Source organism: Castanea sativa, chromosome 11, assembly GCF_040712315.1.
Source record: "Castanea sativa cultivar Marrone di Chiusa Pesio chromosome 11, ASM4071231v1".
Classification (NCBI taxonomy): domain Eukaryota; kingdom Viridiplantae; phylum Streptophyta; class Magnoliopsida; order Fagales; family Fagaceae; genus Castanea; species Castanea sativa.
In genome coordinates, this window is record NC_134023.1 from 18061381 (window position 1) to 18080007 (window position 18627).

At 32.6% G+C, this 18627-nt stretch overlaps 2 protein-coding genes across 4 annotated transcripts; both read left to right on the top strand.

Annotated features, from left to right (window-relative positions):
- LOC142617256 (uncharacterized) lies at nucleotides 1-5972 on the top strand. Its single transcript, XM_075790035.1, has 3 exons — nucleotides 1-381; nucleotides 516-713; nucleotides 5454-5972. The coding sequence occupies exons 1-3, from the start codon at nucleotides 339-341 to the stop codon at nucleotides 5756-5758; spliced, it is 546 nt and encodes a 181-aa protein (XP_075646150.1). The 5' UTR covers nucleotides 1-338; the 3' UTR covers nucleotides 5759-5972.
- A 1886-nt stretch (nucleotides 5973-7858) lies between these two features.
- Nucleotides 7859-13251, top strand: LOC142617233 (glycolate oxidase). Of its 3 annotated transcripts, none has more exons than XM_075790002.1 (12): nucleotides 7859-8199; nucleotides 9107-9277; nucleotides 9419-9543; nucleotides 10077-10123; nucleotides 11008-11085; nucleotides 11197-11321; nucleotides 11484-11550; nucleotides 11678-11740; nucleotides 12134-12203; nucleotides 12293-12393; nucleotides 12516-12620; nucleotides 12846-13251. In XM_075790002.1, the coding sequence occupies exons 2-12, from the start codon at nucleotides 9141-9143 to the stop codon at nucleotides 13035-13037; spliced, it is 1110 nt and encodes a 369-aa protein (XP_075646117.1). In that variant the 5' UTR covers nucleotides 7859-8199; nucleotides 9107-9140; the 3' UTR covers nucleotides 13038-13251. The 3 variants fall into 3 exon arrangements, with proteins under 3 accessions (XP_075646117.1, XP_075646119.1, XP_075646118.1); XM_075790004.1 differs by having other exon boundaries at nucleotides 8060-8199; nucleotides 9107-9281; XM_075790003.1 differs by lacking the exon at nucleotides 7859-8199 and adding an exon at nucleotides 8226-8384.
- Nucleotides 13252-18627: the final 5376 nt, after the last annotated feature.

Below are 18627 nucleotides of genomic sequence, written 5' to 3' on the forward strand. Positions count from 1 at the left end.
ATGATAACAAATTTGCATTGCTGGCACTTTGCTGAAGTGGCATGAGCCAACTCAGCATGAATTCGTGACCTGGGTCACTGTAACACCTAAAATTGTGACTCAAACCCACGAGTTCAGAAAGTGCAGTATTCTTTTATGAACATATTTCAGAATCATATTCGTATATATATAAAAAAAAAAAAGATTTCAGAATCATATAGTATATTAAACACCGTTATTCAAGTTACAAGGTTGGGTCAAAATCATACCAAAATTTGAGACAGTGTAGCGTAGCCTGGAAGGCGATCAAGATTCAAGAACAAAGAGTTTTGACAGAGAAAAAGGTTTCGGAAGCAACAATGAGTGAAAGTCCAAAGCTCTACACCAACAAACCCAAAAAGGGTAAAACTCAAAAACAATTCTTTGCTGTCAAAAAACAATCATTTCTACTTCTGTTTTTTTGTTTTCAGAATTTTGGGTTTCGGTGTTTGACTTTTGATTGATTGTTTGTGCTCTTTTACCTTACAAACAAACAGCACAACTGAAAAAATTTCAAGAGCGACATCAGAAATCCAAGGAGTTCTCAACACCATCATCATCATCATCAACAATGGGAACTCAGTCTTCTTCAGCTCCACCACCTCAGCCGCCACCAACACCACCGAAAGAGTCATTTGCTCGCCGTTACAAGTTCGTCTGGCCTATGCTTTTGGCTGTCAATCTTGCTGTTGGAGGTTCCTTTCTTTCTCTTATTCCTCAATCCTCAGTGTATGTGTGTATGTGAGTGTGAATATTTAATTGTTTACAAACTGATTGAATTTATAAAATGGTGTAATGGGTTTTAAGATTTCAGCTTAAAAGAACAATTTTTAAGCTCATTCAGTGATTAAATATAGAAAAGGGTGTAATGGGTTTTAAGATTTTAGCTTAAAGGAATGATTTAAAAGCTCATTTAGTGCTTTTCTTGATGTTTTTGTTGATGGGTATTCTACTGTTAGACACTTAAAATAGGGGTATGGTTAATATAGTAGATTATTATTAAAGGGGAATTAAACATTTTATGGCTTCTCAGAATGGTTTTGATCTCACTTGTCCAAAAAAAAAAAAAAAAATACTACAGATTGCTTGAATGTTTGGGAGTTGGCTGGATTGTATGCAATAAAATGCAAATATGAAACCTTGGAGGTTGTATTGATGCATAGTTTATTTAGTATAATATTTTACGCATTGGTTCTATTATATAGTTTACGGGTGCCTAATCAAGGCCGGGCATGCTAATATAATGTAGCTAAAGATTAGTTTTCCCTTAAGCACGTCAATTCAATAAGAAGGAATACCATATGATCTAAATTCTTGATTAAAAGCTACTAAACTCCTGCTTAAAACACTTCTTTACTTGCTTGTTTGAGAGGTGGGGGTGTTAGACTGAGTGTCAGTTCATCTTGTAACAAACGAGCAGACTTGGGATGGAGAACAAAATCAATGTTAATTCTGAGAAACTTGAGGGTTTCAATATGAAGGGATAGATCCCTAGGTGGCTTCAACCCTTGAATTTTCTCAGACCTTAGCAACATCTTTCTTCTACCAAAGTGTGCACTTTCAGTATAATATGAACTGGCATCTCTATTATTACTTCTGTCATTTTTTCTCTCTAGCATCATAATGGAAGAGTTAAGTAGCATTCAATTATTTTGATTATGATATGTTGGAACAGAAATGAGAGAGGGCATTTCCCATGGTATCATACCAAACTAATACTGTGGGCTCTCAGTGGTAGTTCAATTATTGTTCTTAATGGAAATACATCATAAAAGAGAAAATAGTCCTATTCATTCTTGGAATATTAATCCTTTTTTCTGCACACTCTAGACAATTTAAAAGATGAGAAATTTTAAAGTTTATTATTTTTTTGTGTTTGGTTTGTTTAGCATGAGAGAAAAGAAAAGAAACTGTAAAGAAATTATGTCAGCAATTTCTTCTTAGGCTCACCAAGATTTTCCATTCCGAGTTTGGTGAGATTTAGAGAGAAATTTATACATAAGGAAGAAATGGTAGTACAATTTGCATATGTGTTCTTATTTTCTCTCTCTCCAATTTCTCTTTGTCACAAAACAATAAGAACTAATTTAATATTCCACCCTTTTTATTTTCTCCTCTTTTCTTTACTTTATTTCCTCTTTTAAAATGTGAACTAAATAGAGGGTGAAACGGTTCTGGAAGGATAAGTTTAGAATGACAATTTGAGAGATCTATTCTAGACCTCAAGCTATTCTTTTTTAGAACTTTATTGGATTGGCTGTTTGCTTTGCAAAAACAATCATTCCCTTCTTTTATTGATTTCCTAGATTCTTGCAATTTTTGTATTTGATTTGTTGACCCCTTGTACTAGGGTGTTCCTTTTTGATATCAATAAAACTTATTACTTATCAAAAAAAAAACTTCAAGTGTCCTTTTTTGAGCTTTTGCATATCTATATGATTCTATCCGAGAGTTATCAGTATTTATCAAATTTGTTCTTATCTAACAGAACACTATTGGATAAAATGACAAAGAAAGTGGGAGTGAATATTTTTTTTAATCCTAATTTTAAACCTTCAGACCTCCCTTTGATTTAAAACCACAAGTTCCTAAGTCTTTCTCTGCACTTAGCTTCTGCCGAAAAAATTAATTTGTTTGAGCTCTATACTTTTGTTGTTCATTATTAATAAAATGGGGGCCTGGAGTATGGTTGAAAAAGGTGGGCTTATTGCTGAGGCTTTTAGCAGTTTATTGTGAAAAAAATTAATTAAATTTAGTGTTCGGGGTAAGATTGAAAGATTTAGGGGTTTCAGGAATAGCAGGGAGTTTGAGTGTGAAAGTGTTGAAATTAGGTTGAATTCAACCAGTAGAGTTCTGAATTTCGTGTATATGTGGCACTCAACTTGCCATGTGCGCTGCTGGGTCTGCTATGTTGGAATTTGGCTGTTGAAGAGCTGGATTTTCGTAGCCATACTGCCGAAGCCAATGAGTTTTAAGTTTTAAAATTGGAAATAGAGTCTGCAAATTCATATCTTTATGAACTGAATCTCAACTACAGTAAGTCTAGAAATGAATTCCTTTTATGACTGAGACCTAACCATAATGAGTCAAGAAACATCCAACCAAGTCATGAGCCAATATCTTGACTTAACACACCTAGCTTGTACAAACAATTCCACGACCTTTGATTTGGTCCTCAAAACCATCTGGTAGCTAAAAAGTATCCCCATCCACCAAAATATTTTGATTTCTTAGAGCCCAAAAGAATAGCAACCCAGATAGTTCTAACCTAAGAGCCAACTTTTCCTGGTCCTCTTGAATTGGTTTCACTTTACTTCCAGGTGCTACATAAACCGCAGACCTATCTTGTTTGTCTAACCACTCAACAATTGTATCCTGAGTGTCATCTTTGTTGTCTGCCCAAACTTGTATTTTGGGTGGCAATAAGCCAACCAGAACCACAGGTTTTTGGTGGAGCTCTTTTAGGAGGTTCAACCACTGAGATTTTAGCTCCATGCAACTGCAGAAAATAAGCATTCAGTCCCTGAGATCAATGGCCCCAAAATAGTCTCAATGGAGATATCTCTGAACATTTCAAAAAATTTCTTGCCCTTGTAGAGTCAAAACATCGCCTTGGTTGGAAAGGTTACCCACTTGGAAAGGACAATCAAGTCCTCTCACTTAGTTGCTGGTTTGTAATTGGTCATTATCTCTGGAGTAGATGAACCAAAGAAAGAAATGGAACATGCATTGAGATGCCTATTTTAGCAGCAATTGGCGGTAACTAGTGAGGAAATAAATTATAGATAATACTTAAGTAGATAATCCAATCAGGCGTAGAAATTTCAAGGAACCAAGCCATAGCTTCTTGGAGACCCTTTCAAGGTGCGAGATTTTGAGTTGTGGGATGTCAATGGTAGCCTTTTTGTTGTCAGAGAGTTATTGACATGTTTCATTTTGGCAGTTAAAGTACTGAATTTCATGTCACTTTATTCTGTGCTTTAATTTCAGAATTGTGCAGCTAAAAATATCTGGAAAATGTGCAACTGTTCACCAAATTCAGTGGCTAAAGTTCACCAAAATTGGTGCTTAACTACCGGTTCCCACTTGAGCAAATTTGGTTCTTTTAACTACCAGAAGTGTGGCATTTTCCCTCCCCTCGCATAATAATTGAGTGCCAATTGAGCACATAATTTGGCACTTACAGTGCCAAATGCAGTTTCATTTCGACACTTCCAAGGCTGAATTTCACACTATTTCTTATTTCTTTAGACACAGCTCCAAATTCTTAGTTTATTTTATTTTTTACAATAAATTGCCAAATGCCTCTACTTGCTGTTCGCAATCCCCTCCTCCACTGAAGGGGTAAAAAGCTGGGGAAAAAAAGAAGAAGAAAGAAAGCAAAGGAAAAGTATCAAAAGGTTGGCTGAATTTAATTTGTTGTGGTTAACTAGTACGTGTATCTTATTGAATCTACTTCATAATATATATTTCTTGGAGTTGTTTTGTATCTGCACTGGACACTCTGCTCCTCCAGATGACAGACTATGGGTGGATATCCTTGATCTATATCTAAGGCAGCCTTTTCTGTATGCCAAATTAAGGACCATAAGCCAAACTAATTAGGTTGTGTTGAGGCTACAATATAAGGAGACTGCAAAAGTTGCAACATATGCCTGTAACTGTAAGATATTATTAGACTTGTGAATATATGGGAGACATGTTCCACATTGGCATGTCCAACAAAGCTTGAGAGGAATGTATCTTCATTTTCTGTGTGGTTGCTCTGATACTTGTATTTTCTTCTTTGTTGCAAAAATTTACTAATGTGAGTGACTGCCTGTGTAGTCTTGTGAACTATATGTAGCCATGTCCCATAGAAAAATATTTGGTAACTAGGAAAATTGGAAACCTTTACACACCCAATCTTCCTACTATGGTATTCTTAACATGATATCAATATTTGAAACTTTACATTTTTGGTATGCTACTTGCAGATAGATCTTCCTCACCAGTTTGCTGTTTGAACTTGCCACAATGGGCATATCCATGTCTCCTTGATATTGATGCTGTTGGTTATAGAAATGTTATTATCATGCTTGTGTTTTATGTATTGAAGCAAGTTGATATATGGAAGATGAGTAGTTAGCCTACTTTCTAGAAAGCAGCATTCCTAATCCTAATAAAGGACTGAGGATTCTTAGAAAGGAAATGTATTCTTAACACGTCATAGTCCTATGTGGTCTGAGAGGTATTCTATCTAGTTTCTAGTTTTTTGGTTCAACTTGGTCTTTTATTTTTTCCTTCTCTTTTTCTCAGAAGTTTTTATATATACATTGTTAGTTTAAGCTTATGCAATAACTGTCTTGAAACTTTTGATTCGGTTGCTTGACAACATTCTCTCTAGGGCTCTTAATGTGTTTCTTATGAGATTAAGGTTTCTGTGAACTTTATAGCTTACCTCTTTATGAGGACAAAGAAGAAAGATGCAGATATAGAGGAAGAAGTTGCAACTCCACCATCCACCACATCTGCTACAGCTACTCCTCTTGTTGAAAAGCCCTCACCCTCACCACCCATCACACAGGTTGTGAAGTTGCCAGAACCAATTCCGGAGGATCAGCAGCGTGAACTTTTCAAGTGGATGTTGGAAGAGAAAAGGAAGGTCAAACCAAAAGATCCTGTTGAAAAGAAGCGCCTTGATGATGAGAAAGCCATTCTCAAACAGTTTATTCGAGCAAAATCTATACCAAGTGTCTAATTATTTAACACTTGTTCACAAACTTAGAGACTACCAGAAATCATTTTTCTCCCTTTCAGTTTTAACTGGCATGAAATTTGCTTTATCCTTATGTTGAATATCAATAGGTATCCCGATTGTTTGTCTAGAATGATGTCAATAAGGACTTCACCTAATTTGGTTGAATTTGTTTTTATTGATAATTTAATAGTTGGGAGAGGAGATTTAAACCCTAGACACTTCTGTTGGAAACACTAAAAAATGCTAGTTGAGCTACAAGGCTCATGACTGGTTGAAGTTCATTAAATCTTCGTTGTTCAATACAACAAGAGTGTGGAAGGAATATAATAGTATGTTTGAAAAATGTGGAGAGATCTCTTGATCATTTAAAATCCTTTGTTGCATCGCTACTTATTTGACTAATCTTGTGCTTGGGATCTCATGCATTGTATTTCCATTTTAGAGTTCCAATACCCTCTTATCAGAACTCAACTTGATGCTCTTGTAATTTTTTATGATTCTGTGTTCATTATCTTGAAAATAAAGTTAATAAAATTTCATGACTTGTTAAAACAATTGAAAAAGTAGAAACCCTTGAGTAATTATTTTTCTTTGAGAGAATTAGGTATTATATGTTGTGCTTATGTCGTGTCATACCATACGTGTTTTCGTCATGTAATTGTTAGTATATTACAACTGCTAAGATTATTTTCTCTAAGTGATTTTTTTCAAAAACTTCAATTAAGTTCTATTGCCAAAAGCTTCAACAAATTTAATAGAACTCTCATTATTTATTTAAACTATTTTGATCACCTAACATCATTCTTGGTTGTGATAAAATATTGATTTCACGCTGTATTCTCCTATCTGGGAATGTCAATTTTTATTAGCTATTTTATTTCTCAATTTCTATAATGATCCTATCTCATGGACATTGATTATATATATAATAATAATAATAATAATAATAATGGATATTGATAATATGAATGAAAGCCAGTTCAGTTGAATTATAGACCATCTCATAATATTTATTTTTTAACACAACAAATCAAGGAAGAATGACCTCAGGCCTCAAATACGTTGAGTTCATTGCTTTACGTTATCATTAAAAAAAAAAAAAATGTTTTGAGGCTAATTATAGCTACTCACTAATTCTCCCTAAACTATAAGGGTCTGGACTCTGTAGTGAGTTACAAGGGCAAGTTTACTAAAATTTTATGTATCCTCCTGAATATAACCTAAAGAGAGTGTAAGTAAAAAAAGGGTTAATTTTCTAAAATAACACCAAAGAAATTAAGCAAAGTTCTTGAGAAAATTTTCAATGAAAAAATTTGTCTCGAAAAAATTCTTAAAATTCTCTTATTATATTGTATTTTATAGATAGAATATAAACCTATGGCTATGAGCTCTATAATACCTTTTCTTTATCGTGAGAGCAAAACAAATTGAGGGAATACTTACTATTGTATTACAAGAACAGCCACAACGTTTAGAAATCACAAACACCTAGGGGCTTCGTTTTTTTTGGACTTCTTGTCCTGCCAACTAATAGCTATCTTATTACACAGTTTATACATATTTCTCTTATAAAATTGTGCTTTTAAAACACGATTTCTGTTCATGTGACTGTATGTAGAGTGAGTGTATAATAGAGAGTGTGACTTTCATTACTCATCTATTAAATTTAAGGACAAAACTTAGGTACAGTATTTTTGGTGCTGTTCTTTAGGTTCCCCTTTTAGAATTTAACTATGTAACTATTTAACTAAAAAATACACTTTCATCTCATGAGAAAAAATCTACAAAGTAAAATTTTAAGAGGAAAACTTAAGAAACAACACCTAAGTATTGTACCTAAGTATTGTCCTAAATTTAAACACTGTGGGTACGGTGAGTGTATAATAAAGAGTGTGACTCTCATTAGTCATCCATTACATTTAAACCCATCCATTTGCCACCACTCCTCACCTCACACATCATTCTCTTAAGACTTCCAACTGACATAGATAGAGGGTAAATCATCCTTGTCTCTTCCTTATCCACACACATACAATTCTGGTTTATTTCTTTACTTTAAATTTATGTATATAACATATTTCTGTCATTTGTATCAAAACCGGATTATTGATAGTGAAAGAGGTAAGCTGTGAAACACACATGGGGTTTGTGGATGAGACTCATCCAATCTCCTTGATCAGATTTGGTTTCAAATGCTCACCTCCAAATGCTCATCCACTTTGAAACAATGATGCCCTCTCTGTCCCTTAAATGGCCTATATGGTCTATTATTACCATATGAACCCCACCCCATTTGTCTTCATGCTATCCCACATTTAAAAGCTCTTGTTATTTTGCACTTCATTCTGTTTCTCTTATTTTTTCATATTTAGTTATTTATCTACAACACCTCTCAGTTGGTTCCCCTGCATGCACTCCATTGCATAGTTTTGGAAACCAAGGTATTCTTTTCTCAACTTCTACTTAAATTACATTATATCCATGCAACAGTTTTTTGCACCTTTCTTTCATGTGGGTGTTGGCTAAAACTGCTAGAGAACATATCTTTATGCATACGAGTGGGATTTTCAAATCCCAGCTTTTGTTACTTCTTTCTGTATTTTAAGAAGTTTATATATATGAGCATGTGAGTTTTGTGTTCCTTGCCATGTATGTGAATTCAGTTTCTTTCTTACATTTACGCTCCTTTTGGTTGCTCATAATTCTGAGGAAGATATGATAAAGTATTAAATACTAATATCTCTCTCTCTCTCTCTCTCTCTCTCTGTTATCTTTGCTTCCAAAGTATTACAAACCTACCTTAACCAAGCCGTTCCATTGGATTTAAATTGAGCAAAAAGAGTTTTTGATAGTGGAGATATTCCCTTGTTTGCTGGAGCTGTATGCATACTTTGAGCTAAGTTTAAGCTTATTTGACTTTACTCTACCTCTATTGATGAAAAGATAAGGGAGAGTCTTTTGAGATTGTGTCATATCATCATATTCATAGGTCATCTATTAATATATGAGTGAGAGAGTGGGTTAGTTCAAGTTGAGGGAACAAAGATAAGGTAGAAGAAGACCAAAAATAACATTAATGGAAGGAATAAAAAAAGACATATCAATTAAGGAAGTAAATTTTTGATTGAATAGAATGGTGGAAAAGAATATGTTGACTCTAACTAGTTTATTGAGGATCCATAGCTGCTCTCAAAATTTTGAGATTTAGGCTTAATTGTAGTTATATGGAGTTGATTTTTAAATTGAACTTGAATAATTTATTCTTAGTTTAAAAGCCACTCTTTGCTTGTGTTATTTCACATGTGTAGATGATGATCTGATTCCTCATGTCTTTGATGTAAAATATAGATTTTCTGAAGGGAAACTTTAACAGAAACCAAAGATGGAAATAACCAATGTCAGTGAGTATGAGGCCATTGCAAAGCAAAAATTGCCCAAGATGGTGTTTGACTACTATGCATCAGGAGCAGAGGACCAATGGACTCTGGCAGAAAACAGAAATGCTTTCTCAAGAATTCTGTGAGATTTTCATCTTTGTTCAATGTTCAAATAAAGTATACAAAACTTAATTTTGTTCTCCCTATTAATTTTGTGTATTTTATTCATTAGGAATGTATCTATTTTGAAATTTTTTGAAATAACTGTTATTATTAAATATAGGTTTCGACCACGTATTCTTATTGATGTAAGCAAGATAGACATGACTACTACTGTTTTGGGCTTCAAAATATCAATGCCAATAATGATTGCCCCTACGGCCATGCAGAAAATGGCTCATCCTGAAGGTATGCAAGTGATTCTCCTTAAGCTACTCCCGGTTCTTTTTTAAACTTGTTCAGTTAACATTTATAACCAGGTAACTGCTGATCCTAATTGATTTTAGTTAGTTATTGTAACTTGTTTTCCAAAGCTGTTATAACTTGTTTTCTAGTGTTGATTAATTGATTTTATTTGTTTCCAGAGCTGTTATAACTTGTTTTGTAGTGTTGATTCATTGATTTTTTGTCAGCTGTTTGTACTTAAATCAACTGATTTATGCGACCTATGCCCTGATCCAATTCTAAGCAGATATCTTCTCAAAAAAAAAAAAAAAAAAAAAAAAAACCCACAAGCAGATAGAGAGAAATAAAAGAAGTATGACATTTCTTCAAACAGATTATTATTTAAGGCAGATTATTTGATTGACTACAAAATTTAATTGGATGTTATTTTAGTCAAGTTGATACTCAGACGGGTTTACTTATTCATTAGTATTAAATCTAACACCATTTGAAGAATGCATGGCAGTGTCTAATAACATAAATTTGCTCTCATGCAGGGGAGTATGCAACAGCAAGAGCTGCATCAGCCGCTGGAACAATTATGGTACTACTTTTCTCTTTTATCCATGTTTTTTCAGCAGTCACACTATTCTATTGACTTTGAACTTCATAAGTTTCACAGATAATCTCTTAGATTATGCCGAGTTGCAAATCGGATTAGGAACCAGAAAGGGAATAGTGCATGTCTAAAGAGACAATGTATCAATTATAGGGGAGTTAATAGTGTTTGCGTGCTTGGTCCTGCGTGATCACATGCCCTCTTAATGGATCTAGACATTATTCATTTTATGCAGTTGAAATAATTTTTTCTGCGTGGAGTTTAGTTACTTGTTACTTTTATCAATATTGGGTTAGATGTTTCAAGAAAAGAAAACTAAAGTAAGATGGGTTAGATGTTCACTTAATTGGCCTGACTTGTATGGGAGATGTGCATGGAAGGAAAAAACGTATTATGTTAATCCCAAAGGAAATTAAATGGATCAGAAATCTTAGTGGAGGCCTTTGATATTTCAAGCAATTGTCAGGGAAATTTAAACTGATATATATATATATATATATATATATATATATATATATATATATATATATATATATATATATATATGTCTCACATTTAAATTCTTTCCCATTCTTTCTCGGAAGGTCAGACGCACTTTTAGATTCCAACTTTTATTAATCGGCACATTTTCCGATACGGATATATAACCACCACAACTAAGATATCATGCTTTTATCACAGCAATGTAAACAACTTTGTCAGTGTATAGAAACTGATTCACTTCATGATGAGATCACACTGAAAGGACTGGATGAGCATCAGCTTAATAATGAATGCAGAAAAGATGGATTATCTAGATTTGTTAGCTTTATTGGTTTTAATTTCAGTGTGTGCTTTGCTTTGTTTAATCACTCAGTCAATCATTTCAGACTCTATCCTCATGGGCAACTTCTAGTGTTGAGGAGGTTGCTTCAACTGGACCTGGAATCCGCTTTTTCCAGCTCTATGTAAGCTTAATGTACTTCTTGCATTTCTGTTTGTTGGTTTCTGAATTGAACTACATTTTAAGTCTGTTTTTATGCTTTATGATTAAAGATTTTGCTTGTCATAATGTTCAGGTCTACAAGGACAGGCATGTTGTTGCTCAACTTGTGAGAAGAGCTGAAAGAGCTGGGTTCAAGGCTATTGCCCTTACAGTTGATACCCCAAGGCTGGGTCGCAGAGAAGCTGACATCAAGAATAGGTCACATAAGATTTGTTATACAAACTCCTTTGCTCAATAACCTGTAATTTCTTGCTAGAAGGCTGATCATATCAGCTTGTCAAGTAGCTGAAGTTTAGCATGTAGAAGATTCACTTAAACTATTAAGAGCACATCTAAAACCCAATTGGTTCTCTTTCACAGGTTTACTTTACCACCATATTTGACATTGAAGAACTTTGAAGGTTTGGACCTTGGCAAGATGGACAAAGTGAGTGACATTTGGGACTGTATTTCTCTCTCCCTCCTTTGGTTGCAAAGTAGAATAAACCTACAGCACCCACTTAAAGATTTTTTTGTCTTGTTAATGTCTTTTGTTTTTTTGCGGTTCCTTGCAGAGTAATGACTCTGGACTTGCTTCATATGTTGCTGGTCAAATCGATCGTTCTCTGAGCTGGAAGGTATGTCAGATGAACCAAGTAGTTTAGGTACATTAATTCAAAGGTCTTCAACCTGTTACAATGGTTGCAATTAGGCATTTGTACTTTTGATATGTGGAGTTATTTAGAGTTAATGAAAATTTGGACATAGAATTTGCTATTACTGGTTAGAAAAAGAGTTGACCAATTTACAGACTGGTGAAAAGGTTAAAAGTGTTCAAATCCCCACAACTGAAAAAAATAAAATAAAATAGAAAAGGACTTGTATAAAGCATAGAATAATAGACAGATCAATGGGATGAACTGATATCACAATACTAATCCAAGCACAAGCCAGTGGGGTAGGGGTTTAGTTTTGATGGCTGCCTTGAAGGATGCTGTCCATAGAAATAATTTCTTGTGGGATTTGGACAGGATGTGAAGTGGCTTCAGACAATCACCAAACTGCCAATTCTAGTTAAGGGTGTACTCACTGCAGAGGATGGTAAGGACAATATTAACACCTGAAAATTTCTCACTATATGGCGAAATTAGTAAGAATTCTTGAATAATAATTCTATGGTTATCATGCAGCAAGGCTAGCAGTACAAGCTGGAGCTGCTGGGATTATTGTATCCAATCATGGAGCTCGCCAACTTGATTATGTCCCTGCCACTATCCTGGCCCTTGAAGAGGTACATCAATTGATGATTCTTGCTTATGGTGTATATCTATTAATTTGAAACAACTATTTACATTTCATTGGGGTACTCAGTTTCCCAATATTCTGATACCATTTCTCTGTCCTTTAATTTAGGTTGTTAAAGCTGCACAAGGACGAGTGCCTGTGTTCTTGGACGGTGGTGTACGTCGTGGAACAGATGTATTCAAGGCATTGGCACTGGGAGCTTCTGGCGTATTTGTAAGCACCATGCCATTTAATTCTTACTCTAACGTTGCTATATATTGTATTTGTAAAAAAGACAATTCTTTCTTGTTACCATATTCATGCCAGCACAAAAGTACTAATGTATTCTTTTCCTTTCAAATTAATGCCTTGGAATTACTCCATTTTCTTAAATCACTTTAGACACATCTCATACTGTTGGATATGACTAAGACTCTTTAACTCTTGGCTGTATCACAGTTTGGACGCCCTGTGCTGTACTCATTGGCTGCAGAAGGAGAGGCTGGTGTGAGAAAAGTACTCCAGATGTTGCGTGAGGAGTTTGAGCTAACTATGGCATTAAGTGGTTGCCGTTCACTCAATGAAATCACCCGTAATCACGTTGTGACTGATTGGGACCTTCCTCACCCACGCCCATTGCCCAGGCTATAGAACAATGCCTCAGAACATCAGCAGCTGCCTATATAAAGCAGTGTTCTTTAAATGGTTATATTCTGTGTTAAGCAGCCTGCCTTTTTCTTTGGAGAACTCATTTTAGTTTTGATGAGTCTGCAAATATTTTGGAAGTTCTAAACTTCCTGTAATGATGATGAATAATGTATCTTTATTAATACTGCTTCCTTTCAATGTATATTCTTTATACACATATATACATAGTTTTATCTTCACCGTAGTAACATGCCATGAAATTCAAAAGATCTTTGGGGCAAGTAGCTACATAGAGAACAAGGAGAGGATGGATTTCAAATTTCTTAAGGTTTTTGAATCAAAATGGCATGTTACCAGATGGGATTTAGGAATTATACATGTTGCATCATTTTCACCAACATTTTGGGTTGTTCACAGTTTGGGAATCAATTGGTTATTTGACATCTCAAGAAACTGTCACAATGGCCAATTCGTCTTCCCCTATAGGCACAAGACCATTATTACTTGTCCACTTGAATCACAAATTTGCTAGAAAAGAAAAACTGAAACGTTGGAGTTATTTACTTAAGAGGCTTTCTGTCAGTCAGTAGAAGAAAACAGATGTTTTTTTAAGGATTCAGAGGCTGTCACCTTGAATGGTCTTCATAATCTGCACGCAAAGAAAAGGGTTGTCTTAACATCTCAGCCAACATATATATAATCTCTGAGAAAACAACTTATGACTTGCATCAATTAATGGCTTACAACATGTAGAAGGTTCTCACATGTCACAAAAACAAAAACAAACCAAGATCTGATTCTGTTGCAGAAAGTTCATGAGGAACAAATGATACAAAATGTGAAACTGAGAAACACCCACATGAAAACAATGTTGTAATTTTGTGTTTAAGGAAGCATAAATAAAACCCGCGCGTGCACACACACACACATATTCTTTTTCTTGCTTGACATGGTAAGGAAATCTTCAGGGCTAAAACAATCTACAAACTGGTTGTTGTTCATGGCATATCATAAACTATATGAGACAAAACCAGGAAGGCATATGATAGACCATGAACACAATCAGATTGGAGTGTTTTATCAAATTAAAATCCTCCTCCAGTAAGTTGACTTTCTCTCTTCACAGAAAAAATTTCCTACAAACTGATCGTTGTTCATGTTAGAGTACCAAGAGTGGACCTATCCAGAATTGATGCTCTGCCATGAACACGATCAGATTATAGCAATTTGTGTTACAACTGAGACATGGTACGCTTGAGGTATACAAAATATCCTATTTATAGACATCTTCTTAGCTGTACAGAACAGATATGGAATAGCCTTGAAAACTGAGATTTTATCATACGCGTGAATGCAATCATTATCGAGTGAATCATGGGCTCATTAAGCACAATAAATGTGATGTGCGAGTGTGTGACAACGTTTTTTGAATTACAAGTTACAAGTTACAACTATATTGTTGTGAGTCCAAATCTTCTGTCCCACTTTTCCTGCTCTACTCTATTCTCCACCAATAAAAACTTACCACGTATTCACCTAATTAATTAAATACTATCATTATTCACTTATTAATGCTACCGTTATTAATTAATAGTAGTATTTAATTAATTAGGTGAATACGTGGCAAGTTTTTATTGGTGGAGTATAGAGTGGAACAGGAAAAATATTGTTGTTTCCTTGTTATTATTATATTAAGGTATTTCTCTTAATCCACTAATAATGTAGTTTATTTATTTTATTAAAAAAATGTTAGTAATTTTCTTTATGAGGATGCGGTAGGTTTGTTTGTTTGTTTGTTTTTTTTTGATAAAAGGTTAGCATGATTTTGACTATTAGGAGACCTTAATGAATAATATATTGAGAAATTTTATACCTTTTTTATTTTTTTATTTTTTTTTATTTTTTTTTTATTTTTTTACTTTGGGAATAAGAAGGAAATTTAAATCTTCATATGTGCCGCGTGAATGTATAGGGGGTTTATTTTATTTTATTTTATTTTTTAAGATCCGATTAAATTTCAATTTATAGCACCGACTTCATGATATTTATTATTTATTATTAGACTAAGAACCAATTGACTTTTGGTGTAAGTGAGGTTCGAGTGCAGATATTTTCTTCAAGGGCAAGAAAGTGTACAAGCTCTATTGGTAAACTATGCATTTTTTTATTATCTTTTATTGCATGTATGTGTGTGTATGTCTATATATATATATATATATATTTTTTTTTTTTTAAGGAAAAAAAATATTCATTTACAGTACAAAATAAAAATATTCTAAAAAAATGTTTTCTATAATCAATTTTTTTTTGAGAATTTATAATCAAATTTATGAATACAGGTTAGACGTTTCCCGTATTACACTTATAAAAATGAATAATAAAAAAACTTCAATTGGACTAAATTTCAATACCTTTATTATAATAAAGGCATCTAAAAAATATACCTTTATTATAATAGTTTATTTTGTTAAAGGTTTGTTATTATTATATGCAACAAAGAAAATATAAAAATCAATATTTTTAGTTCTACTTTTAAATTTTAGGCTAAAATGCAAAACTTACTCTCTATATTTCATTAAAATTTATTTTAGTCTTCTAGCTTTGTTTTTGTTTGTTTAGTCATTTAAGTATTAAGTTTATTCAATTAAGGCATCTTCATCAACTTTTGTTAAATGTTGTGGTTGATTGTCTAAATTTAAACCTTTTTCTTTGAATTAAATTAAAAAATCCAATTATTGATTGAAAAATATTTTCAAGAATTTTTTTTATAAAATAATTTATAGAAGTTGATGGAAATGACTTAATTGAATAAACTTAGAGGATTGAACGAATGAAAGCAAACTTACATATTGAATGAATAATGGTAAAACTTAGATGGTGAATTTTGGCATTTTAGCCTAAATTTTATATAAAATCAATATTTCCATATTTTTATTTTTCATAGATTTTGTCGCCATATACAATATGTATATGAGTTAAAATGAATTTTTTTAATTATAATAATAGGAGGTAATAAATACATTTTGTTGTTTTGTATTTTTGCTAAGTAAATGAATGAAAGAAATTTTTTAAACATCATATCCTCCCTTCACCTATTACATATTTTACTTGAAAATAAATGCAAAAATTGAAATATAAAATACTAAATATATTAAATGCTGCATGAGTTGATTTTTATAACTTCTTGTAAAAATATTTTTTTCCCTTTCTAAAAAATATTAAAATGACATAAGTGTGCTACAAAGTTAACAAATACAGTTGTTCTTTTAATCCCAATTTTATGTATTTCCAATATATATATATATATATATATATATATATATATATATATATATATTTATTCAGAGAGTTTTAACCTATGGCGTCTAAGACACCAATCGATTTTTAGTATAAGTAGAGATTGAACCTCAGATCTCTTATTCAACTATCAGAGACTTTACCGGATATCTCATAATATATCTATATGTATGTCTATTTGTGTCTTCCTTTTTCATTTGATTTTTTCCTATATGATCCTACAAGGAAAGACACCAATTTATAGACCACATTGTGTTGGAGTATTTTTATAATTTGTATTGTAATTTGTTTTAAATATTGATTAAACGCCTATTTAAGTGAAAATATGAAATCAACTTTACTATCATTGATGACATATCAGTTTCAAACTTAGAATTGAAATTCAAATCTAAGTAATAATTTTTTTTTTTGAGAATCAAATCTAAGTAATAATAGTTACTAATATGCATCAGTTTTATTTCTATTAATTTCATAACCTTCATTCTATTATTAAATTGTTTTGACCACAAACTTTAAAGGCTTGCTGAAGCTTTTCAAATCATAATATTGATTGTTATGAGTTACTACTTTAAGTCTTTAATGACCAACTTTTTAAAATTCTTTAATATATACATTATACAATTTGCCAAGCATCCTATTGTCAAAAATGTTATTCTTAGACAGAATCATTTTGGCTAAAAGCCTAAAAGGTCTAAATACAGGCTGTGTTTTGAATTACATTAATTTGTGGTATGAAATAAGTGAAAATTGCTCTTTCTCACCCTATATGATCAAGCGAGCATATAGGGTGAAAGATTTTTCCAATAGAGTTTATGTTCTAACAGCCGTTGTACTCCCTCCTCAAACATTTGTAGTTAAAAATACATTTAGATATATTCCATTTTTATATACTATATTATGGGTTTGGAAAGTGCTATTTTGAGAGTTTCTTATCCAATGAGCGATATAAGCTTGTAAGGATTATCTGTAAGGTAGCTGTGCTGTTTTATCCTAGGGCGGCGCGCTATGTTGTTAGTCTACTACACTGGAAATTTCGTAGACGGCTTGTATTGTCTCAAGAGAGTGATTTAGTCTATGCTTCAACTCCACTACTTAAATTACACATGATTTGATGGTAATTGTTTATCATGTTATGAGATACATTTTAAGCACCAACGTTGTAATATCTCCTAATTTTATGATAAATGTAAAATTTAGTGAAAATATATCTCATAACATGATAAATAATTACCATCAATTCAAGTATAATATAGGTGGCGGAGTTGAGGCGTGAACTCACTCTTTTGAGGCGACACATCGTTTATAAAATTTCTATTATGATAAATTAATAACATAACATGCCCCTCTCTCAGGATACAACAGTTCACTTTATTGATATTCCTTACAAGCTTACACCGCTTATAGGATAAGAAGCTCTTAAAATAGTACTTTCCAAACCTAGAATATATTATACAGAAATAATAATATATCTAAATATATTTTAACAACAAATGTTAAAGGAGAGAGTAAAACGGCTGTTAGAGCGTAAAGTCTACTGGGAACGTTTTTCACACAATGCTCACTTTTAATATCTCCTATATTATAGGGTGAGAAAGAGCCATTTTTCATTTATTTCATATTACAAATTAGTGATATTCAAGACAGTTGTATAACCAATCATGTATTGACATTTTTACCAAAAAGATTCAGTCAACAATAACGTTTTTGACAACCGGATGCTAGGCAATATGTATAATGCATTTATTAAAGAATTTAAAAAGGTTTGTCATTAGAACTTAAAGTAGTAACTTAAAACAATCAATTTTATGATTTGAAAAGATTCAGCACTACAAGACTTTACATTCGTGGTTAATAGAAAGAAAACTGATGCACATTAAAACTATTATTACTCAGATTTGAATTTCAACTCTAAGTTTGAAACGGATATGTCATCTGTGATAGTAAAGTTGATTTCATATTTTCACTTAAATAGGTATTTAATCAATATTTAAAATAAAAAATAGCAATGATGTTTAAATTATATGGCACTTTCTAGTGCTTCTAACAAAAATATTAAGGTAAAAGATCATAAAAAAAAAAAAAAATTAAGGTCATCACATTAAAAAAAAAACTTATATTCAAGTTCAAATACAGATCGTTCTTAATAATATTGATGTCTTCTTTCTAAAAAAGAAAAAAAATACAAAAAAGTTCAAATACAGACTATATTTTGTCTGATATATATTATATCCTTTATATATTACAACTATATTCGTTAGACCAAAAAGGATACTATGAGCCTATGAGGAAAGCTAAC

Coding starts and splice junctions, on each gene's coding strand:
- LOC142617256 (XM_075790035.1), top strand. CDS start 339: ATGAGTGAAAGTCCAAAGCTCTACACCAACAAACCCAAAAAGG. Junction 382..515: donor CACCAACAAACCCAAAAAGG/GTAAAACTCAAA, acceptor ACAAACAAACAG/CACAACTGAAAAAATTTCAA. Junction 714..5,453: donor TGTCAATCTTGCTGTTGGAG/GTTCCTTTCTTT, acceptor TGAACTTTATAG/CTTACCTCTTTATGAGGACA.
- LOC142617233 (XM_075790002.1), top strand. CDS start 9,141: ATGGAAATAACCAATGTCAGTGAGTATGAGGCCATTGCAAAGCAAAAA. Junction 12,204..12,292: donor TGTACTCACTGCAGAGGATG/GTAAGGACAATA, acceptor GTTATCATGCAG/CAAGGCTAGCAGTACAAGCT. Junction 12,621..12,845: donor TGGGAGCTTCTGGCGTATTT/GTAAGCACCATG, acceptor GCTGTATCACAG/TTTGGACGCCCTGTGCTGTA.